The following is a 22,282-nucleotide window of genomic DNA, read 5'->3' as shown; positions in this document are numbered from 1 at the left end:
GTCGCGTGCGGCAACGACTAAAACAGTTTAGGGTAATGAATGGTGTTGACTATTTTGCAATTGGATTGTCAATTTGTCCTGGCGTCCGCGCTGGCAAAAGCAAAACCGTCATGTGCAAATCAGGCCTTTCCTTTCCTGGAGAACATGGGGAAGACATATGACAACAGAACGAATTGAATAAGAACCTAACGAAAGATATCTGTCTGCACTCTAGCACAGGCATCGAAGCCTTGGATCAACTCTCCAGTGTCATCTGCGCTCTCGACTTCCTCACAAAGACCGGCATCAACTCCAAGGGACAGTCTACCTCGACAGTCGAGCCGCCCTCCCAAGTTCGCATTTCGGACTGAACGTCAGTAAAAGAAGTCCATTGTTCTTCAGATTCCAAAATCGGGAGATAGACCTTCATCTTCCTCATGTCTTTCTCGACAACGGGGCAGCATAGATACGCATCTCCATACATGTACTGCGTCGCCCCGAGCTTCCAGCATTGCGGGTCGTTAGGAAATTCGTAAAATAGGGGGCGAATGACCGGAGAGCCCTTTTCGTGAGCCTCAGCCATAAGCCGTCGAGTGTAACTCCTCAGCTGTTCACGAATGAGCAGATACTTCCGACAGATTTCATACACAGCCGGCCCATAGGACCAGACTTCATTGGGCGCTCCGCTGCTGGAGGACAGGTTGCCGCTCTTGGGCTCGCGGTCGCCGTGCAACCGCATCACGGGACAGAAAGTACCCCATTGAAACCATCTGACAAAAAGCTCGCGGAATGATTCATCTTCCGGGATGCCACCATGAAATCCGCCAATGTCGGTCGTCCACCATGGCAAACCAGCAATTCCCATGTTGAGTCCAGCAGCCAATTGGTTGCGGAAGCTTGACCAAGATGAGGCGATGTCGCCGCTCCAGACAAGAGCACCATACTTCTGACTACCCGCCCAGGCGCACCTGAGAAGGTTGACGGGGTTCTCTTGTCCAGACTCCCTCATGCCATCAAAAAACGTGCGCGCGTAATCGCGAGGGTAGATGTTACCAACTTGCAGGTTTGGCCCTAGAAAGTAGCGATAATTGTCGAAATCGTAGACTGAATATTCCGGCTCGGCTTGGTCGAGCCAGAACGTTTTGATGCCCTTGGTGTAGTAATTCTCCTTTGCCTTGTTCCAGACGTATCGACGTGCATCAGGATTCGTGGGATCATAGTAAACAGTCTGACCCTCAAATTCGAAGTTTGTCCGAACTCCTCGCTCGGTTCGAACAAGAAAGCCTTGCTCCTGCATTTCTTGAAAGTTGGATGATCTCTGGTCAACGGTCGGCCAAATAGAGACCATCAACTCGACCCCCAAAGCGCTGAGGCGTTTGATCATGGCGTCTGCGTGCTCATTAGTCGTGATGAAACTGGTTGGACCAGGTAGTGCAATCAACAGAACACACTCCCAGACACGAGCGCCGACTTACCTGGGTCAGGCCAGTAGACGGGGTCAAATTTCCACTCGCCCTGCATTGGCCAGTGAAAGAAATCCACCACGATCAGGTCAAGGGGCAGTTCTCGGCGTCGATACTCTTCTGCAACCTCCAACAGCCCGTCCTGGGTTTCATATCGAAGCTTACACTGCCAGAAACCAAGACCGTGTTCCGGCATCATAGGTGCTTTGCCAGCAACATCGGCATACCTCTCCACAATCTGAGCCGGCGTGTCAGCGACAACGACCCAATAATCCAGAACCTTCGTAGCGTAGGCCTCGAAGGATGTCGTGTTCTTGCCGAACACCACTCGACCGATAGCTGGGTTGTTCCACAGTATGCCGTATCCCAGAGACGAAAGCGCAAAGGGCACGCTGGCCTGCGAATTTCGGTGTGCAAGTTCGAGGTCGAGACCTTTCAAATCCAAGTGCGGCAACTGGTATTGCCCCATGCCGAAAATGCGTTCGTCTGTATCCAGGCTCTCAAAGCGCATGGTGAGATGGTAGTCGCCTCCCCGGAGAGGTTTGAACTCGCGGGCTTCGACTTCTATGGCACTGCACTTTGCATCCAGGAGGTCGCGTCTGTTTCTGGCGTACTCTTCGAGAACGACCTTGCCGCGGGAGTTGATCACAGTAATCTTCCCTCGTTTTGAGATGCACGCTTTAGCATTGCCATTCGTAATTGTAGCCGAACCATCATCAGCGATAGATAACTGAGGGGCCGATGAAATGCTGGAAGGTTTCTCTTCGAGAGCCCATGCTTCCGATGGCATCACATGGGCCTTGGTTGCCCGGATTCGAAATGCATCCGGGCCCCATGGCTCAATCCACACCTGTTCGCCATCATAGCGGTAGATGAGACGGTGATCATCATGTTGCATCATCTTGTATATAGAAGATTCCGAGAACAAGGTAGATAATTGATTTTTTTGTGTTATTGTGCTATCCGTGAAAGATGCTGCGCGTGACCGGGCTTGAAGAAGTGGCAGTCAAAAGACGAGCATCTTTCCAAGTACGGAGGCGAAAGGTACATGTACTTAGAGGTTGACTTTCCAGAATCCATCCGACCTTGATCCTCTTCAAACATTCGTCATTGACTGTTCCAATCACTGCCTCTCCGTAGTGCATATCACATTTGCCGGGTGAGTGCAAATGCGTGTCCCGATCACCGACTCCTCTCCACCGGGCCGGTGGGAGCTGCGGGGACAAACTCCGGTGGAGAGCTAACTCGTGCCGGAAGCTTACAGGTTCCCGCGATCATCGCAACTTGCCGTCGGCTCAACTGCAGAAATATGAAATCACGGCGTTGGTGAACTATCGATTTTGTGCAAATGTGCACCAGCTTCTCCCGGTGGGCTCAAATCATAGTGACTCAATTGTCGTCCTTTACTTTTGATCTTGGTTCATCCGATCGGGCTGGTCAACATTGTTAGACAACCACCGCAGCAACGATGATTAGAGGTATATGCAAAAGCATTGCAGACCAATAACTTTTCAGCGCGTATACAGAATTAAAGAAGCAGATTCATGAGTTGAGCAGCGAGGTTAGGGGGAGACAAGAATTAACAACAATAGGGGGCATTAGATAGTCGCAGTTAAGTCCAATGACTCGGGCCCTTCAGCGCCCGTCTGAAGTCCCAACTCCATCCCAACTCACGGCTTGGCCGAGCCAACCGCATGGGTCCTATGGTATTGCGCCCCCAGATCTAGATTGACCTACGGCAGAAAGTCTCCGGACTGTGGGATTGCCCTACTCACCCCGCTTTGGGGGGCTTGCCGAGCTTTGAGCACTCTTTGTCTCCCAACCTTATTTCATGAGCTCCGTCAGAGTTCAGGTGAAGTTCAAGGAGTAGTTCACATCTATAGTTGAAGATACTGTAAATTGAATGCTATTCAATTGATAACTGACAGTGGCAATTGATACTTGATCGCAGCTCCCTAGAACCGGTCAGGCTTATGTCCTCGTGAGTGAAGAAGACGAATTGATGGCCAGCGCCGAAATGCCAGCCCTAGGAAGCCCATGCGCGACCAGTCATAGGTATCCCTGAGTTTTCAACACTCTTGGTAGAGATTTTGTCGCGGGATCCACGGATTCCGAATAATACAGCGCCAACACGATCGGGATCTCACCCGAGCCGCTTTCCTATTCTGACAGACTTAGTAGGCTTAGCTTCATCCCCGGGATCGCCTTTTGTTAACTTTCATCCACGTATGGGGGACATATTGCAGACGCCTGGTCTAGAACGGTAGTTGAGGTCAGGATTAGGGTCAGTGTGCTTTCTCCACTTTAATGAAGATCATTCACCAAAAGTGTCATCCCAAAGATCGCATTTTAATGAATGCTGACGGCTACATGCTTGTTACACGAGCCTCAGTTCCCCTATGAGGACTTCAACTCATTTTGAACTGACTAGCACCGCTCTTTTTCAATGGAAATGACTCAAAGTCAGAAATAAACTTTACCCAACACTCTTCAACACGTGGGTTCAGCAAAAACCGTTCTCTTTCATTGCCTTATCGGTATCCGGCAGGCCACATGGGCAGACGACTAAGCTGAGCATGACAACAATTTCACGAGTCAACGACATATTAAATTTCAAAACGCTTAATCATTGCGCTATTAAGACCACGAATATCTACAGTTGAGGTCTGAATCGTGTTAGATCGGTATAGTCTTTATCCACATGTGATGGTTACTCTTCCGAATATAAATCATCTCGTGTTCCCCAGACTTTAGGTAGCTATTCACTCCTCATCCTATCCACATTCATTCATTCATTACCTTCACTTTGCAACAGTTTTCATAACTTTTCCAACGAACACTTTCGTTTAGAATTCACTTTCCAATCTTCAAAATGCGTGCCGCCACTTTCACCGCCGCTGCTGCCTCCCTCATCATGGCTGTCGCTGCCGTTCCCCAGGGCTTCAACTGCAAGGTGCGTACCAATCCACCTTGAGAGCAACAAGCTCTTGGCTGCCTAGCCAAACAAGTACGAAATACTAACATCCACCAAGTCTGAGGGTTTCTGCACCTACTCCGACCCCAACTGCAACTTCTGCCTCAACATCGACCCCCCCGCCAAGCTCAAGGTCTGCCAGGCCATCGACCCCACCTACAAGAGCGCCCCTGGCGACATCACTCGTGGCCCTTCTGGCGTATGTCCAACTAAAACCCCCCTTCAAAGTTCCACGCTGACTCTCATGCTACTTCACAGGCCGACTTCCAGTGTGTTGTCACTTGCTGCCACTAAACGAAGATGGCAGAAGTCATGGACCTCAAGGGTTGAGTCGATGTCTTTGTATGTTGCAAAGTTCAGTTAGAAAATGGGAAAAGACAGAAACGTGTGAAAAGCTGTTGCGAGATTTGATTCACTGTGAAACGGGCTGAACACGTTAGTCCACGAACGCATGTGGCGTAGGAGAGCGGCTCGCGGCTCTCGGCTGATGGCACGTGGGCATCCGGCGCGCTTATCCCATACTTGCCCAAATAGGATACTGGGGCTCCTTAGTCCATCCTTAAAGGCACTGTACTGGAGGTTGCGGCTCGGTGCAAGAATGTTCTCCGGTTTCCCCCGCCATCCAGGGGGTTGAGTGCTGTGCCTCCAGGCGTGCCCATCAAGCGTGGACCTGTCCGACTTGACGCATGCATTTGCTTCAAATGTTGTCCGGACGGACTGGCTACTTTATGGCAGTTTTTGGTCCGTCTATACATGAAAATAACGAAAATCCGCGTTTCTCGACACCCGATTAGGCATACCTATGCATGGGTCACGTTCTCTGCAGCGCAAAATCTTTCCCACATCGGATAAAGACTGCCTTTCAACGTTAATCTACTGAAGTCTTTGATCCGTCATGGCCTCAGTATCTCTGCTTTGAAGGCATTGGGGTTTAGGAACAAATGCTCCCGATCTCCCAGACCTTTTGTATAGAATTGTTGTGAGGGGGGAACCATCTCTCAATCCCAGTCCTTATTCTCTGGAACGTCGCATCAAGCCCTTCAAATTTGCAAATCCTTGATCTTCCTGCTGGCTCGTCTTCGGTAGTACTCCGCTGCTTCCGACTTGCTCGGAGTGGCATCTGGGAGAGCAACAAGCTTGTTTCCATCCTCTGTTGGCTCGCGTAGGAAGCGTTCGAGGGTGTTTTGTGGCGTCTCGGTGGTGGTATTTGGGTTATTTGATGAAACGGAAGCAATGTTGGCACTCCCTGTTGTGTGGCTATTTCGAGAAGGATTAACGATTAGCATACGACGCCTACAATCACAAGTGACAAAGACTCCAGATCAAGTTGGGAATAGAAACTTACTTGGACTGCATGGCTATATATTGCGTATGCGGTGTGCCAGGTAGGAGATGTTCGAGAAATGCAGTATTTGAGAGATCAATGTTAATTCTCCAATGTTGACACACTGAATTACCAAGAAAGTGCCACGGAACGATGTCCTGTTCAATGAGAAGATACGTTGCGATCATGGTGCTCCGGGGCTGTATAAATACTCTCCACTATCATAGATCTGAGATGGAAGATATCCTAGGTAAGTACAGAAGGATGCGACGGGGAAATTGGCGTCGAGACTGTTCGCTTCGTGAAGCCCCAACGAGCTCGATTGATGCGTCGGTGGAAGGGGGTGCCCAATGCACGGGTATGGTTGTTGTTGTCCAGTGCTGACAGAATATTGAGCCATATGGTGGTCGAAACAAATTACTCGACCCTGTTTGAATTATGGGAGCCCCTTTGGTCGGCCCCCATAGACACCAAGGCAAACACTTTGGGCTGGCTGCCTTGCCTCAGCAAAATACGCGTTCAGGAAAATGGCAATCGTGATGGAATCGTTCGTTACGGAATAAGAAAATTGTATTTAGTTGTTGAGTTATGCAGGGCCTCTGAGCAACACATCTGAGGAGCACTATGTGAGCATAAAGATGGAGATGATGGACAATAGTATAGCACATTTGTGAAAGCCTTGTAGGATATGACCAAGCCGGATGGCGGGAAAAGACGTATGACTGCTCGAATCTTTCTGCGGGATAGGCAACATTCGTTTCGCTCGCAGAACCGTAGTCTTCCCGCTCGCCTCTCAGTCTCTCAGAAAGTAAAGCGAACCGGCACTGTTCGAACAGTGTTGATCAAATTTCTGCTCCAATAGGCGTGCAGGCTCAATCAGCTTGCACCATCCCACATGAAGCATCAGGCAGTTCTGAGGCCTCCACTGGAGGTATGCCTAATTTAATCGGCTCATGTACAGTATGAGAACTTAGGACAATGTGCATAAAAGCCTATGTCTATGCTGATGACACAAGTAGTATATGAAAGTGGAAATGTGCATACTCGGATGCTCCCTGTCCGAACGAGGGAGGGGATGGCCAGGTGAGTTGAGAAAGGGTTTGTTATGATGGGCTGTGCCTGGCAATTCGCCAGGAAAAACAACAACAAAACTTATGAACATGATGGTTCGCCATTGGCCGCTCGGCCTGCCATCATATGAGGGGCTTGGGTGAGGCTGGCGTGTTTCTGAAGCCAAGTCAGACCTTGGGGCAACCTGTTGAGTCTAATGGGTGGGAAATGGGCGTCGTAGGGATCAGGTGTTGAGAGATTAACCGAAGCCTGCACAGCCTGAGGTATCTTTCGCATGTGAGATCGCGATGCCTCCCTTGCATTCCAGCTTCATTTCTTGTTATGGCGATGTCGTGGAGCGGCTGGTTAAGTCTCCCTTGACAGGCCAGTCCTCGGTTCATTTCGGGTCATGTGTGGTGTTCCAAGAGGGGTGGCTCTGCTCGAAATGCCAAGCTGTGGGTGTAGACAGGTTGCTGGAAGTACCGTCATGTGCCGTCATGTCCTTCGATCTCGTGTTGACTCACGTGATTTGAGTTGCCATGTAGGGCGAAGCTCAGTCCAAGCGGTTGACCACGGAGCTGACATGAGAAGAGATCTTGTATGGCGAATCTGTTGTAGAACAGAAGGTGGAAGTATGATGGAAAGAGTATGGGGGTAAAGCGAATGTCGAATCAAAGGACAGCGTAAGGAAATAGAAAGCTCAAGAGAGGATCCCCTCCAAAGGTTTGGTTGATGAAGGTAAAGAGAAGGAGGAGACGCATGCAGAGGCAGGTGAGGAAGCTGCCATTATATCACATTGGCCTGAACCCAGGACAACGCAACGTATAGTAAGCCTCCGAAGGGTTCCGCGATAGTTGATGCAGAGGAATTGCCTCTTCCTGGACTGTGTCCAATAGACTCTCGGGCTTCAAGACAACTTCATGACGGTTCTTTCTCTTCGGCCAAGGCATCCGTGGACACCCAAGTCAAGGGTGACTTTCTATTTCCGCATTTGGCTAGAATCAAGCTGCTTGTTTGAAATCAGAGACATCACAGCCTTCCGAGGTATGTTGTCCATTTGCCCCCCCCCCCACGGCAGGTGCCGACTTTCCTTACAACAGGGCTGGCTATTTCAAGTCAGTCTTGGCGGTAAGCTGTCTGAGTTCTAAGACACGACTCCGCTTTTGTGGCGTGAAAGATCCCCTGTCACTGTCGTGCATGTGCTGCTAACGTTTAGTATGAAAGACGACTTGAAATGGAATGAGCTGATTTGGGCTTCCGTCCATGCAGAGGATTTTGAACCCAGGTTGCACGCTTTCTGGGCCTGGGGGGAATAGGAATGGGCTTCGTAGTTGTTCTCAATCTCGTCCGTCTAGGTTTACGGTAGCTTCGCGCAATGTAAAAAGTGTTTTGTCCTCACGGCACTGGCCGTTGTAGCGTTCATGCATTTATATTCTCGACAAGCCAAGTATTCAGGTGGAAGATTATTAGATTTGGGCCAAATGTGTCTTGATTATCGTCTGCGAGTTTTTCCCGCATGGCGTATTCAACCACGCAGTCCCACCACAGACTTTGGCTTCATCACTTCTGACTTTCGGTCGCATCATCGGCAATACCGATCACAGCGCATCAATAACAGATTCATAGTCTACTTTGCTCTACTAGTTTCTGCCACCGTTCCACTACTAGAAAGGGAATGGTAATATGAAAGACACAGAATACAAGTGGAAGGAAATTGCAAAGCCGAAAATAGAAAGTAAAAAGACATCCATCCGCAATCATCACAGCTCTTGTGTTCCGTTTCCATCAAGTGGCCTTCTCGTAGGCTCTCGACGTCAATATCACCGTAGTTCTCGGTTGCTTAAATCTCGTTCTGCACCAACAGCCATCAAATGTATCATTTACTCTGTGCTCCTCACCTCTCAGATGATAAAAACGTCCACTTTGCCGGATTCCATGCTGATAGTTTGTTCCGTAGATTACTATAGACCAATGAGTAGAAGTATTCCGATGCTGAACCATGTGGCTTGACTTATGCCTTTTTGAATTATCCATTTTTTCTGGGGTATTTGCTTGCTTCGTGTCAGGGTAGAATGAATCCCCACAGTCCTGTTGCCTGTCTTCGAGCATGGGGTGACAGTATCCATACCGATTTGATTGTGCGTCCTCAGTCCTGCGACATTCTGGCCGTCGCCAAATCGAATGAGGCTGATATTTCCGAATCGCTCAGTGCATCGTTTGCGTCTAGATCATCGTTACTAATATCGCCGGCACGCAGAGCGCGTTGGTCGTGAAGGGCACTTGTCAACTACCAGCAGTTCCTATACCTTACTGAAGTCACAAGGGGGAAATGAGTCTTCTAGTACAAGCTTCACAATTTGTCATGCGTTCCTACAGTACTGCACCAGTCGATAAAACCAGCTTACCCCGTGTGTTGTAAAGTTGTAGTTCATATGGCTTCAGGAATCAGTCATTGTATTGGATCCAATTTAAGTGGTCGGAACCCAGTATCTCCAGTCAAAAGAGGTCAAAGACGTTGCTGCGATCTCATTTGAAAACCAATATTCATCGATTTTGTGTCCTCTCACACTTTCTGATATGATCAAACAGAATCCGGGCTTAAGCAGTTGGATTCAAGGCCTTTCTGACAAACCCGCTCAGCATTTTGAGTCTTCGGCCGGCTCCTCAGTTTTATGTACTTTCGGCGCCCAGGTAGCTTTGACTGTGGAGAAGAACTTTCTTAGCAGCTTTTAGTGACGTTCTAGGGGTAGCTCTTGTTTAAGGTGTGCAATAAGCTCAGGAACTACAAGCACCCACGGACCTCGGTGCGGAGATCTTGAAACGCATCCTTGAAACATCGAGGTCGCCGCACCAAGAGCCTCCCGACTGCCTCCGACAGTTTCCTCAAGTAACGTCAGTTTCTTTCTCATTTCATCTCTTTTCAATCAATCTCATCGGTACTCATCATGAAGTCGTTTCTGCTGCTCGCCTCATGGGCATTCTGTGCAATCGCACAGAAGCACCACCTCAAAACCCAAGTCCCAATCGCCGACCTCTGTGCGGCAAGCCCGCTGTTCCCCGACTACTCGCTGGCATGTGGGAAGACCTCAATCTGGGAGGCACAAGCACCTCCCCTCGTCGGAATCGCCAACAACCGGACGACTAAGCAGCCCAAGAAGGACATCTGGCGTTCGGACGAAGGGTGGCATGGTCCTCACGCTTGCGCGGGTGCTTACTGCGCGTATTCGCGGCCGTCCTTTTCCAATGGTCGTGGAATCATCCTCGTGAGCACGGCATACAATGCCGAAGAGGCATCGCACATATCGGCTTTCACGAAGCCAGCGCGAGATGAGGAGCAGGGTGACAGTACTCTGTTTCGTATCGTTGAGATGCCGGGGAAGGGACTGGGGGTCGTCGCGAATCAGCACATCAAGAGAGGACAGCGCATCATGGCCCACCCCCCGGCCGTCGTTATTCATCGGAGATTCATTGATGACGTGGACCTAGACAACCAGTACAGACTTCTTGATGTTGCCATCAGCCACCTGCCCGAAGACACCCGCAAGATCTTCTTGGAGCAGATGGGCCAGTCTGGCGGGCACAAAGTTCATGATATCATTCACACCAACTCGTTTGAACTGAGGCTCGGTATCAGAGATGGCCATCACTTCGGAAACTACCCTGAAGTTTCTCGATACAATCACGACTGCAGACCAAAGTAAGTATTGCCAAAAAGACATAACTATCGTTATCTGACAAGAATAGTGTCGCCTTTTACATCGACTCGGATCTTCGGCACTACACCCATGCCGTGAGAGATATTAAGCCCGGCGAAGAGCTCACAATCTCTTACGTGGACTCACTCAGCTCACGACAAGTTCGTCAAGACCGCGCGAAGCGCAACTGGGGTTTCGGCTGCACTTGCAACCACTGTAGCCTCCCACCGCCTTTGATCCGTGATTCAGACAACCGTCTGTACCGTATGTGGCAGATTGAGCAGGACCTTAGCAATTGGAACTTTCCCAACTTCGAGGAGGACATGATCGAGCTGCTCATCACCCTCTACGAGCAAGAGCGTCTAGATGAGTCCCACGGCTACGAAGCTTACAGGCTCGCTGGGTTGAACTACAATTCAATTAAGAACAAAGAGAAGGCTGCGGAGTATGCTAAGAAGGCCGTTGAGCAGTTGCTGCTGGAGAAAGGACCAGAGGCGAAGGAGCTTGCCGATATGAGAGCGCTGGCACACAGGCCTGACCAACACTGGAGTTGGGGAAAGAGGAAATAGGCGAGTAAAAATCTTGTATTAGCGATTGATAGTTAAATGTGAAGTTGCAGCCAATGAGTCGGTCTGATTTTCCAATTTCTTGTTAAGAACCAACAACCAACAACCAACCAAGCGCCAAATCCCGGACTACATGCGTATGCACGTATATCAGAAGGAAGAAAGATGGAAATTGTTTGGTCACACATTTGCCAAACCCCTTTGCCGCTCTGAAGCTAGTACCCACATGTTACTATGTGCGAATATGCCGGCATAGTTGGACTCCCTCCATGGTGTGTCCGGCTTTGCAAGACACCAGTCGAAATTCCGGATTAACTGCAGAAGCATTAGCTAGTAGCACAAAGGTTTTGCATGGAACACTTCTCTCTTACCTCAAAGACAGTCTTCCCGATCTCCATCATCGCAATTGGCCTGCCGAGACACTGGTACTTGCCGTATCCAAACACAAGCTCATGGACTTTGTTCATGGTCGCAAGTTTGCTTTCGTTCGTCTCGAGCAACCAACGCTCCGGCCGAAACTCTTCAGCATCCTCCCCGAAGATGTCCTTGCTGAGATGCAGAGGCCACACCGCATAGTTTACGTTCGTTCCACCGGGAAGAAACACGGCTCTTCCATCAATGATGACTGTATCACCCTCATCAGGCACCCTCTTCGGCACTGAATCAGTGACAGGTGGATGGACGCGCATGCCCTCTTTGATGACAGCCTGCAGATATTCTAGCTTCCTGGCGCTGGAGTCCGAGATGATGCCCGGAGCCTCATGCGCTTGCTTGTCCGCATGGAACGCATCGACTTCAGCTTGGAGCTTGGCGTAGACGCGAGGATGGGTAAGGAGGTACAACATCACCACTCTCAGCGACGCTGCAGTTGTGTCCGAGCCGGCAATCATCTGCAGCGTCGCCTCGGAAACAATGTCGTCCTCATCCATTCCATGCCTGATGAACGAAGCGATCATGTCGGACTTCTTTTCCGTATCGCGGGAGAGGCGTTCTTTGATGATTGCTCTGCCGTTGGCAGTCATTCTGCCATACCCCGAGGGATCGGTCTCCTTGATACCAATGTAACGCGCGACAAAGGGGTTCTGCAAGACTTTATACAGGCCCAGGGCGATGATGGCAGTAACTGCTGTCAAGCCTTCCTCAGCTGACCTAGCAATGTCGTAGGCATCGGAATCTGAGCTCAGGTCACCAAACGGAGTGCCGAAGCTAATGTGGCTGATTACGTCGAGCGTCAGGTATTGAATCTTTTGAGAAAGGTCCAAAGGTCTTGCTGAAGCCTCTGTTGAGAGGTACTTTGACCGAATGAGGTCGAGTAGTTCAGAGACATGGGTGTCGACTGAATCTTCCAGCGCAAGATTCTCCTTTCCAGAGTACTGATAATCTTGTTAATAGAGCAAAGTGATGTTTGCTTTTTCCTGCTTACCCCAGCACCCAGTTTTGCCCTCAGCTGCTTATGTTTCTCTTCATCCATTTCGCTAAAGACATGATCCTTGTCAGGCCGTACGCGGCAGGCGCGATAGAACCACTCAGTCCGAGTGTACGGTGAGCGGACAGCGCTCATGTGCAGCAACAGTTCCGGCGACGATGTGACCAGGTCGTTAGGTCCGATGCGCACGATAGACCCTTGAACGTGTTAGCCTTGCGTCACAGGACATATGGCTGTGAGTCCGACGTACCGTACTTCTTGCACACCTCATGATACTTCAAATGCGACTTGAAGCTCAGAATAGCAAAAACATGCCAGATTTCAGACCACCCCGAGATAAAAGGGCCGTTGAAAGCTTTGAGCCGGTTGTATGCTTGAATCTTCTTGCCAACGTAGACCGCCAGCAAAACGCCCAAGACCGCCCACCGAAGGTCGTACAAGTGAGAAATGACAGTCATGACTGCAGAATGAGACACATGCAAGCATGCGAAAGACAGAAGCACAACTGCGACCTGGGACCATGGACTCGGGACACCTCTTCATACTTATCAAACCCTCGTCTATACATGCCCGTTCACATCCTTTTCCTGGCTTCCATGAGGGGCTCGCCCCCGGATGGCGTTCTCATCACACACAACGTGGCTTTCCCGCTTGCCCAGTCGGGATCCATCACGCTACCATTGCCCACTCTAGCCGACGCCCTAACGCCCGTTGATGCCGCTCAGCACCAGCCTGTCAAGAAATGCCACAAATTGTGACGTGACGATACCGACTGGTCGATGGCTAATATGCTGGTATTGCCGAATGCAGCCAAGCGGACGACGGGGGGTCAGCAGCAAGGCAAAGCCCCAGCCAAGCCGGCCAGCACACTGCGACTCCGACAGACGGAATGTCGCATTCCCAATTTTCGAGGTGCCTTAGTCGGGTCGGTACGACCTGCATTGCATTGCAGCGCGCCCAATAGCGCCGCTGGGTTCCAGTTAGTGCGAATGGGAACCGCACCGCGACCGCGAACATCCATTGTCGTCGAGGATGGGCTTACGGGGAGCTGGGAGGAGGGGGGGAGGGCTAATGCACCGAATCGGGGTCATCACAGGTATTGCCGCTTCACCGGGAATGGAGCCAAGGTGGGGTGGAGGAGGAGGGGATTTTCGTGTCCAAGTCATGAAATCCTACTGCAGGCGTATGAGGAGGGGGTTTGAGACTTGTCGTAGCTAGTCTTGGCAAGCTGTCGTGATGCTCTCTTCTCGCAGCCTCGTTCCCAGTGAAACCGGTCTAGATGACCATCTCCGAATGCGAGGTGTTGTACTGGATTTTTGCAATGAGAGGCGGAGCCCGTTTGGGTATGGGTCTCTCAATCCTTCTCCGTAGATCATCAGAAATTCTGCCTGAATGCCAGAGCGAAGGCTGTTTCACTCATTCTCCTATCGCCGACTCACCGGATGCACGCACAGTCAGGGGTCAAACTCTAGCTTTGCATAAGCTCAAGACATCACCGACTAGTTGGAGCCAGGTTGTGCAGCAAACCACTGATTCCAGAAAGTCCTTCTGACGTGTGATGCATTAGGTTCATTCTATTTTTCAAATTGTAATCTTGTAATCATCTGTCATAACATCCTGTACCCTGTCATACACAACTGTGGTGCCTTGAAACGCCAACGACTCCAAATTTCCATCAAGTGAATTATTTACTCCTGGGCGGAGTTGAGAATATTGGCACCAGCCTTCTTCTTCCTGCGACGATCCCTGCGGCCAGCGGGGGGAGTGACTTGAGGAGGAGGGCTGTTGGGGGCCGGGACAACGGCGACGGGCACAGCCGGGGCCGGGGCCGGAGCCGGAGCGGCGGCTGGGGGTGCCGGTGCCGGAGCAGCGGCGGGAGGAGGAGAAGCAGGAGCGCCAGCAGCAGGCTCAGGCTGAGTAGGGTTCGCAGCCTCAGGCCAGCCAGCAGCAGGTTGCTCGGCGGATGGCTGGGCATTAGGATCGGCGGGCACAGCGGCAGCAGGTGGTGCAGCAGGTGCAGCAGCTGGGGGAGCAGCAGCAGGCGGGGCAGGTGCTGCGGCAGGAGGAGCAGGAGCAGCAGGAGCAGCAGGAGCAGCAGGCGCCGGAGCAACAGCCGGGGGTGCACCAGCAGCTGGGGCCGCGGGAACCACAATACCTGGCGCAGGGACAGGAGCGGGAGCCGGGGCAGCAGCTGGGATGACAGTGACAGGAACTGCCTGGACAGCGGGCTGGGAGTAGGCGGCGATACCCTGATCGAGGACGTTCTCAAGCTGAGCTCTGTCCTCCTCGGCGATTCTCTGTCCAACTCTGGGGACCTTTTCTTCAAGCGCGGCAGTGAGAGCCATGGTGGAAATCTTCTGCCTTTGGAGAGAATCCAAGGCAACACCGCTCACGCCCAGGTTGTCAAGAACAGGCTTCCTTGAGACGAGATCAGTGACCGTGGTGGTCGTCTGATCGAGAAGACCATCAGTGATGCGGCGAAGTCTGGCAGCTCTGATGGCACCAAGGCTTCCGGATTGCTGGATCTGAAGAGTGGCCTGGTTGGTGGTGGCCTCAGCCTGCTGAGAGAAGACGAGGAGGTTGTTGGCAGTGACCGGACCGCCATCAAGAGCAAGGACGGCGGCGTCAACCTGGGCAAGTGACTGAGAGACCGGAGCAAGAGCAGCCTCGATGTCGTCGAGGTTGTCGCGGGCCTTGATAGAGTTAACCGGCGCAGTGGCGATGATCGCCGACTGGCTGAGGAGGGCAATGACCAGAGGAAGGGTAAACATTGTGAAGAAGGTTGGATGGCAGACGAAGGGTCTTGAGAGTTTGTGGAGATATAGCGTAGCTTTGGAGGCAACCAAGCTTCTTGACTTTGTTTTCCTTGTCTGATGCTCCAAAGAAAAGGTTCTGTCGTCGGGAGATCGAATGGGTTTATAACCTTCGTTCGGGCTGTTTGTGATGATGAGGAGCTTGGATCATGATTAGGACCATGATAGAGTAGATGCAATGTCGTTAGCTTCTGTCAGACTCGGCAGACGCAGACCGTGAGACACTTCCGTGAACTGAATCTGGTGAGGACCCATGGTCTACAGCTGGGGATCGATGTAGACTGCTGTCGAGTCTGGCCTGGACCTTCGCAACTCTGCGTCCCCGACGCTGATGTCGACTGTCGGGTGGGCTGTCAGAGTCCGTGTTTGACGTCCGTGTCTCTCGGCCGGGAGGTACTCGAAGGTGTCTACACTCACTCTTGACAGCGGAACAGTACAAAAGTACTCAACGCCTGTCCGCCGGCTTCCGAAAAGGGAACAGACTTCTGTATCCAGGGGAAGATTCTGATCTGTGCGAGCAGCTCCCCGCAGGAAGGGTAGGCAAGCTGCCGATGCATCAGGGATGCGGCCCTAGCAAACCTCGTGCGCTGAGGGCCACAGTTAGGCATGAAACCAGATCCCGTGTCTTCCTAGAGGCAGACAACAGGGTCGGCAGCAGGCGACAGGTCGGGGAGTTTCCCAAGAGGCCATCCCAGGGCAAGCTGTCATACGCCAAATCATGGGATGAACGTCGAGCTTAGTCCAATGAGGGACTAGACTGTGCGTCCGGGGACGCATGGGGGAAGCACGAGCGCGTTTCGACGGTGTAAAGTGATTGTGAGGGGATTTTGAGTGATATGGTCTCAGTGTATGCAGTCAAGAGCTCGGGCACAGCTGCGCCTCCTAAGGCACCAGCAAGCAGCGACAGTAGTCGATATGCTCGTCAACCCTATTTCGCGGACAGCTGCAGTGCGTCGACGCCAGTCCGATGTTTTGGTGCTCGCGGCATGTCCCCGCAGACGGCCATCGACGAAGCCCTATTGGATATCAGCCTCATGAAAACAGGTTGTGATAAGGTGTCCGGCTGCGCAGCCCGAGAGGTTCATAGCTTGTTGCCATCGCCAAGGACAAAGCTCCCCGACCCTTGTGATCATAGCTTTGTCAGGTTGACAGCATGTAAGTCAGCTAGGGCCATCTCAGGAACATCGGATCGTTGTAGTTGCCTTTACAGACAAGACATGGAAGATCTGGCCGGCCTTATCCACGATGAACTCTGGTCAAGCGACATGGCGATAGTTCTTCCCATGTTGATGATGGATGCAACAAGCCTTTTGACGTTGCCGAACCATAACCTTGAGGTTATTTGCAGCATCCATCTATAAGCGTGATGTTTCCCTTTCGCCTCCTGCATGAATTACAAATGGCTGGATCTGCAGAAACGCTGCCAAAATGGCATTCGGTATGCACCTGCACGAAAGACGCAAGAGGACCAGCGTGCAGAGCCCACTGCATAGCGCCATCGATATTGAGCTTCCTAAATGGGTACCGAGAAGCCCACCATCGACATCTCACGCGGGCACCTGTAGGACGGTGATGAGTCAGACCGAATGGCTTCCGTCGCCCGTGGAATCCATGGATCGGGGACCCACCGGTGTCACCAGGCCGGCGTCCCCGCTTCTCTAGGCAGCGTAGGTACTACCATGACCGAACAAGTCAGTACTTGAAGGCTCCGTATCCGCGACCAGAGTCGAAACCGAGATTTCGACCCGAACACGATTTGGGACAAAGCAGACGTTGGAGAAGTTCGCCGTTGCAAGCATGCCAATCGACGTCCAGCCCATCGTTGCAGCCGATCTCCGGCGCTGCGCCGAAATCGAGCACGACGCGTTCGCAGAAAGCCCATCCTATCCTGTGCTGTTTCCCGGGCCCTTGCCAGACGATCCCCTGGCGCTCCGAGTCGAGGGCCTGGAGAAGGAGCTTCGGGAGGATCCGACCGTGCGCTTCCTCAAGGCTGTGGACACAGAGCTTCAAGGCGACGAGGCGATTGTCGCATGGGCCAAGTTCAACAGTTATCCGGAGGGACTGCCGGTGCCCAAGCCACGTGTACCACCGCCAGGATCCAACGCTGAGGCGTGCACAGCATTGTTTGTTGGCATAGACAAGATGCGGGAGCGTTTGATGACAGGCAAGCCGTGTGTCTGTAAGTGGCCACTACTCCGCCCGTCAGACTGGCTGTCAGACTGGCGCAACAACGACTGACGACTAATGCGGGACGAAGACTTGCATATCCTGGTGACAGATCCAAAGCACCAGAGAAGGGGTGCTGGGCTGCAGTTGATGACCCCGCTGATGCAGGAAGCAGTCAGGCTGGGCGTGCCCGCGTACCTGGAGTCCTCTGTGCCTGGACATCGGCTTTACCAAAAGGCAGGGTTCCGTGATATCGACGAGCACCGGGTGGACTTTAGCAAGTTTGGGCAAGAAACGCCTCATCTAAACTGGGCGATGATCTGGGAGCTGCCGAACCGGAGGTGCCCATGAGGTCTCAAGAAGGCCATGATCTCGTCGGGGAGCGTCAATTCAACTAGGGCGTGTCTCGAGGGCGCGTCGTATCACGGCGGTCTCCCAGATGGCCGAAGAGGGGTTTATCGCCGATGACCTCATGGACCGGCGATAGATGTGAGCTGCTTTGAACGGTCGAACGTTGGATTTGAACGGGAGGAAACACATCCGTAGTTGATCTCAAGAAGAGAAAGAGCTGTCAATCCAATCGCTCCTCCCCGATGTGCAGGGACCCTCATACTGTGCGCCATTTCTTCCATTCCACACCGTTTCTTTGCATACTATCAATCGCAGTCGGACAGTGCGACAGATTCTGCAGATAAGCAGTGTCCAAGTGTCCGGCCAAGTCGGGAGCCCGGCGCGTCCAGTGGCCAATGCGTAAGGCGTCCTGCTGGATGTGCACTGTGACCCTTGCCCGGCAGCTCTCCGCAGTGAGGTGGGCGGCGGCGGCAGTGGCCTACACTTCAGTGATCGCGCTGCTGGAGGCAGGTCGTGGGCCCACCTTTGTCACTGAATTGATGATGAAATCGACCTCAGCGGGCTGCAGCAAGTGGCCCGGACGTTCTTGCTAAACTCCGACGCAGCAGCACCGACCTCACCAAATCGCCCATCTCGACATTCTCCATGGGCCGCAACTTTGGGATAGAGCTCCCACTTCACAAAGCTCACAGACCGCCGCAATGTCTTACGTAGCACCCATCCATCGGCCCAGCAGCATACGCCATGCATTGAGACTGCGGCTGACAGAAGACGAGGAAAGCTTGGTGGTATCGTAAGTCTGCGCCTCTGCCTTTGCCTTTGCCCCTCCATCTGCGGGACAACCTCGAGATAGCTATCGCGACAGTCGTGTTTCTGCCCTCCACATGCTAACCTCCTCCAAGGAGATCAAACAGGCTGGAAGTATGGCGCGTCACGCCCACCGACATGTTCATGCTCGGCTCCGTCTCCATTTACGGGACAGTCCTCCTCCTCCAACGCCTCACTCCGAAAGACTCCAAGACCGACCTGTTGTTCGTCGGCACCGACCGATTCCAATACTTCACGGCAAGATGGGACTCCGATCTTCAGAGACTCGTCACTGAGCAGGTCATTGAGGACAGTGGAGAACCGCACATGCGCGAGGCCCAGAGTCAGGACAAGTGCTTAGTCGACCCCTCTGGCAGGTTCATGGCCATGCACCTATGGGAGGGTGTCATGAACGTCATGCGCCTAGGAGCTCGGGCTCCCCATGCTTCCCGTCTAGACCCTCTGTGGGAGCAAGTCCGTTTGTCGGAGCTCTCCATGAAGGCCAGCACTTTCGTGCCCACGGAGACCGGCCACCCCACCATTGCTTTCTTGTACCAGAGTAAGATCGACAAGGAGGATGCGAGGTTGGCAATCTACCGCCTCATGAGTGATGACAGAAATACCAAGACTTCAAACTTCGATGCCGAAAAGGATAGAGAGTTCGACATGGAAATCCTGGACCCTTACGCGAGGATACTCATTCCCGTCAGTGTCGAGGAGGACCAGGTCAAGCGCTACCACAAGAGGGACACATCAGCGGCAAAGGCGCAGCTTGGCGGTCTGATTGTTGTCGGAGAGACTCTTCTTGTCTATGTCGACACTCTAACGAAAACAAAGGTGTCTGCTGGCATAGACAACCCGACTATTTTCGTTGCCTACGCCGAGTACGATGTTAGGAACTATTTCCTTTCCGACGACTATGGCAACTTACAACTTCTCACCATTGACACCGACGGCGTCGTGGTCACGGGGCTGAGAGTCACACATCTTGGTCTTACATCTCGGGCATCTTGCCTGGTCTACATGGGGGACGGCATGCTCTTCTTGGGGTCCCACTACGGCGACTCGCAACTGCTCAAAGTCGACGTCACTGCCGGCTCCGAAACAACGCAAATTGTCCAAACAATACCCAATATTGCACCTATCCTTGACTTCGCCATAATGGACCTGGGTAATGCTGGTGACAGCCAAGTCGGCAATGCTTTTTCGTCAGGCCAAGCCCGCATCGTTGCGGGCTGTGGTGTTCATCAGAACGGCAGTTTGCGGAGCATCAGGAGCAGTGTCGGTCTTGAGGATATTGGCGTTCTCGAGGATTTGAGTGACGTTCGTGGACTCTTCTCTCTCCGGTCTAACGGCTCGGACAAAGATGATACCCTGGTTGTCTCTTTCATCACCGACACAAGAGTCTTCAGGTTCGATGCAGAGGAGGGCATCGAGGAGGTCTTTCAATTCCAAGGTCTTGGACTAGACAAACCTACACTAATCGCGTCGACCCTGCCGAACGGTCAATTGCTTCAAGTCACAGCTAACAGCGCTGCGCTACTTGATCCTGAAGGTGGCATCACGCTAAGCACGTGGTCAGCCCCAGAAGGCAAAGTCATTGTCAATGCATCATCCAATGCCAAATGGGTTCTGCTCTCCATCGATGGAACCACACTGGTCTCGTTGAGCCTCTTGGAGAATCTTGCAGCTCGGGAGCAAGTGCTGGGAAGTGGAGTAGGCGGAGAAGGCGACCAGATCTCGTGTATTCATGCCGCAACGGACTTGGATAATGTCGGTGTCGTGGGTTTCTGGGCCACAGGCTCCATATCCATCATTGACCTGCAAACGCTTGATGCTATGCACGGTGAAACCATCAAGCAGACCGACGACAGCGTTTCAGTACCCCGGAACATTGCTCTAGTACAGCTGCATCCGCCACATCTGTTGGGCCCTACTCTCTTCGTCTCGTTGGAAGACGGGCAGGTGGTGTCCTTCGATGTTTCGAAAGACAACTATTCGTTGTCCGGCAGAAAAAGTGTCATTCTCGGCAGCAAACAATCAGGCCTTCATATCCTTCCGCGGCCTGATACCGATGGTATTAGCAACGTCTTCGCTACCACAGAGCACTCAAGCCTCATCTACAGCTCAGAGGGGCGCATAATTTACTCAGCGGCGACGGCGGAGGACGTCACCTACATTGCGCCATTCGACTCGGAGGCGTTTCCTGATGCGATTGTTCTCGCCACTGATAAGAATGTTCGCATTGCGCATATTGATGTCGAAAGGCGAACCCACGTGAATCCACTTCCCCTGCGCCAGACGGTACGCAGAGTAGCCTACTCACCGGCGTTGAAGGCTTTCGGTATCGGCACCATTCGGAGAGAACTGTTCAACAACGAGGAGATGGTCACAAGTTCCTTCCAATTAGTTGACGAGATTGTCCTAGGCGTGGTCGGAAAGCCCTTCCATCTTGACGGCGCCGCCACAACGGAACTGGTTGAAAGCGTTATCAGAGCCGAGCTTCCGGACAGCTCTGGCCAACCTGCGGAGAGATTTATCGTGGGCACTAGCTATCTCGCTGATCCAGAGATGGATGAGAATAGTGAGGTTAAAGGACGTATCTTAGTCCTCGGGGTCGACTCTGATAAGAACCCATACCAAATCGTTAGCCATGAGCTGAAGGGTGCATGCCGAAGTCTCGCTGTGATGGGCGACAAGCTTGTCGCTGGCCTCAGCAAAACCGTTGTCGTGTACGATTACGCCGAGGAGTCCTCAACATCAGGGTCGCTCCTCAAACTGGCTACTTTCCGACCATCCACGTTTCCTGTGGATCTCGATGTCAACGGCAACATGATTGGCGTCGCCGATTTGATGCAGTCGATGACACTCATCGAGTTTATTCCGGCCCAGGACGGTAACAAAGCACGACTCGTCGAGCGGGCCCGCCATTTCCAGTACATCTGGGCTACCGCGGTTTGCCACTTAGAGCAAGACTTGTGGATTGAGGCAGATGCACAGGGCAACCTCATGGTGTTGCGCAGAAACCCTAATGCACCAACAGAACACGACAAGAAGCAGATGGAAGTCATCAGCGAATTCCACCTCGGTGAGCAGATTAACAAGATTCGGCCACTTGACGTCGTCTCCGGCGAGAACGACCCGATTGAACCGAAGGCCTTTCTCGCAACGGTAAGCATCTGCGATCAGATTCCGACATAGCTATAGCTGCTAACGTCACCTTAGATTGAGGGATCAATTTACGTCTTTGCAGACATCAAGCCCGAATACCAGAGTCTGCTACTGCAATTCCAGGAAAGGCTTGCGGGGGTGATTAAGACCCTCGGCCAAGCAGATGAGCCTGGAGCTGGACTGTCATTCATGTCGTGGCGAGGTTTCCGGAATGCCAAGCGGTCCGCGGATGGACCTTTCCGCTTCGTCGACGGCGAGCTGATTGAGCGATTCCTGGACCTGGACGCGGGGAGACAAGAAGCTGTAGTCCAGGGGCTGGGTCCGACAGTTGAGCGCATGAGAGACTTGGTAGAGGAGCTGAAGCGTATGCACTAATGTGTAGTATGCATATGTACAATAGTAGATGCAGGATATCGGGACGACGTCAAGGACTAAGGCCGTCACACCAGGTGACGCTGAATAAGATGAAATACAGACATTTTAAATCCCACAGAAAA

General features: G+C 52.3%; 8 protein-coding genes across 8 annotated transcripts; 4 read left to right on the top strand and 4 right to left on the bottom strand.

Moving 5' to 3' along the window:
• Positions 1–235: 235 nt before the first annotated feature.
• On the bottom strand, positions 236–2,343 carry CGGC5_v016326 (putative family 31 glucosidase ORF2; the record flags this gene model as incomplete). The annotated part of the gene is made up of 2 exons (XM_032026422.1): positions 236–1,368; positions 1,455–2,343. 2 exons carry the CDS (start codon positions 2,341–2,343, stop codon positions 236–238), a joined length of 2,022 nt encoding a protein of 673 aa, XP_031877154.1.
• Positions 2,344–4,314: 1,971 nt separating this feature from the next.
• Positions 4,315–4,710, top strand: CGGC5_v016325 (uncharacterized protein; the record flags this gene model as incomplete). The annotated part of the gene is made up of 3 exons (XM_032026421.1): positions 4,315–4,395; positions 4,475–4,615; positions 4,675–4,710. 3 exons carry the CDS (start codon positions 4,315–4,317, stop codon positions 4,708–4,710), a joined length of 258 nt encoding a protein of 85 aa, XP_031877156.1.
• Positions 4,711–5,456: 746 nt separating this feature from the next.
• CGGC5_v016324 (uncharacterized protein) lies at positions 5,457–5,772 on the bottom strand (the record flags this gene model as incomplete). The annotated part of the gene is made up of 2 exons (XM_032026420.1): positions 5,457–5,673; positions 5,762–5,772. 2 exons carry the CDS (start codon positions 5,770–5,772, stop codon positions 5,457–5,459), a joined length of 228 nt encoding a protein of 75 aa, XP_031877094.1.
• A 3,963-nt stretch (positions 5,773–9,735) lies between these two features.
• Positions 9,736–11,054, top strand: set5-1 (SET domain-containing protein 5; the record flags this gene model as incomplete). Its single annotated transcript, XM_032026417.1, has 2 exons — positions 9,736–10,487; positions 10,535–11,054. The coding sequence occupies 2 exons, from the start codon at positions 9,736–9,738 to the stop codon at positions 11,052–11,054; spliced, it is 1,272 nt and encodes a 423-aa protein (XP_031877100.1).
• A 177-nt stretch (positions 11,055–11,231) lies between these two features.
• lolP1-6 (Cytochrome P450 monooxygenase lolP1) lies at positions 11,232–12,935 on the bottom strand (the record flags this gene model as incomplete). The annotated part of the gene is made up of 4 exons (XM_032026416.1): positions 11,232–11,366; positions 11,423–12,424; positions 12,475–12,674; positions 12,728–12,935. 4 exons carry the CDS (start codon positions 12,933–12,935, stop codon positions 11,232–11,234), a joined length of 1,545 nt encoding a protein of 514 aa, XP_031877101.1.
• A 1,230-nt stretch (positions 12,936–14,165) lies between these two features.
• CGGC5_v016321 (uncharacterized protein) lies at positions 14,166–15,248 on the bottom strand (the record flags this gene model as incomplete). Its single annotated transcript, XM_032026415.1, has 1 exon — positions 14,166–15,248. The coding sequence occupies one exon, from the start codon at positions 15,246–15,248 to the stop codon at positions 14,166–14,168; it is 1,083 nt and encodes a 360-aa protein (XP_031877118.1).
• Positions 15,249–17,087: 1,839 nt separating this feature from the next.
• Positions 17,088–17,807, top strand: CGGC5_v016320 (uncharacterized protein; the record flags this gene model as incomplete). Its single annotated transcript, XM_032026413.2, has 2 exons — positions 17,088–17,469; positions 17,548–17,807. 2 exons carry the CDS (start codon positions 17,088–17,090, stop codon positions 17,805–17,807), a joined length of 642 nt encoding a protein of 213 aa, XP_031877116.2.
• Positions 17,808–18,508: 701 nt separating this feature from the next.
• DBB1 (DNA damage-binding protein 1) lies at positions 18,509–22,160 on the top strand (the record flags this gene model as incomplete). Its single annotated transcript, XM_032026412.1, has 3 exons — positions 18,509–18,600; positions 18,710–21,785; positions 21,840–22,160. 3 exons carry the CDS (start codon positions 18,509–18,511, stop codon positions 22,158–22,160), a joined length of 3,489 nt encoding a protein of 1,162 aa, XP_031877117.1.
• Between the last annotated feature and the right edge of the window lie 122 nt (positions 22,161–22,282).

This window comes from Colletotrichum fructicola (genome assembly GCF_000319635.2).
Source record: "Colletotrichum fructicola Nara gc5 chromosome Unknown KSG_Nara_v1_contig10, whole genome shotgun sequence".
Classification (NCBI taxonomy): Eukaryota; Fungi; Ascomycota; class Sordariomycetes; order Glomerellales; family Glomerellaceae; genus Colletotrichum; species Colletotrichum fructicola.
This window is presented reverse-complemented; position numbering and strand designations above follow the sequence as displayed.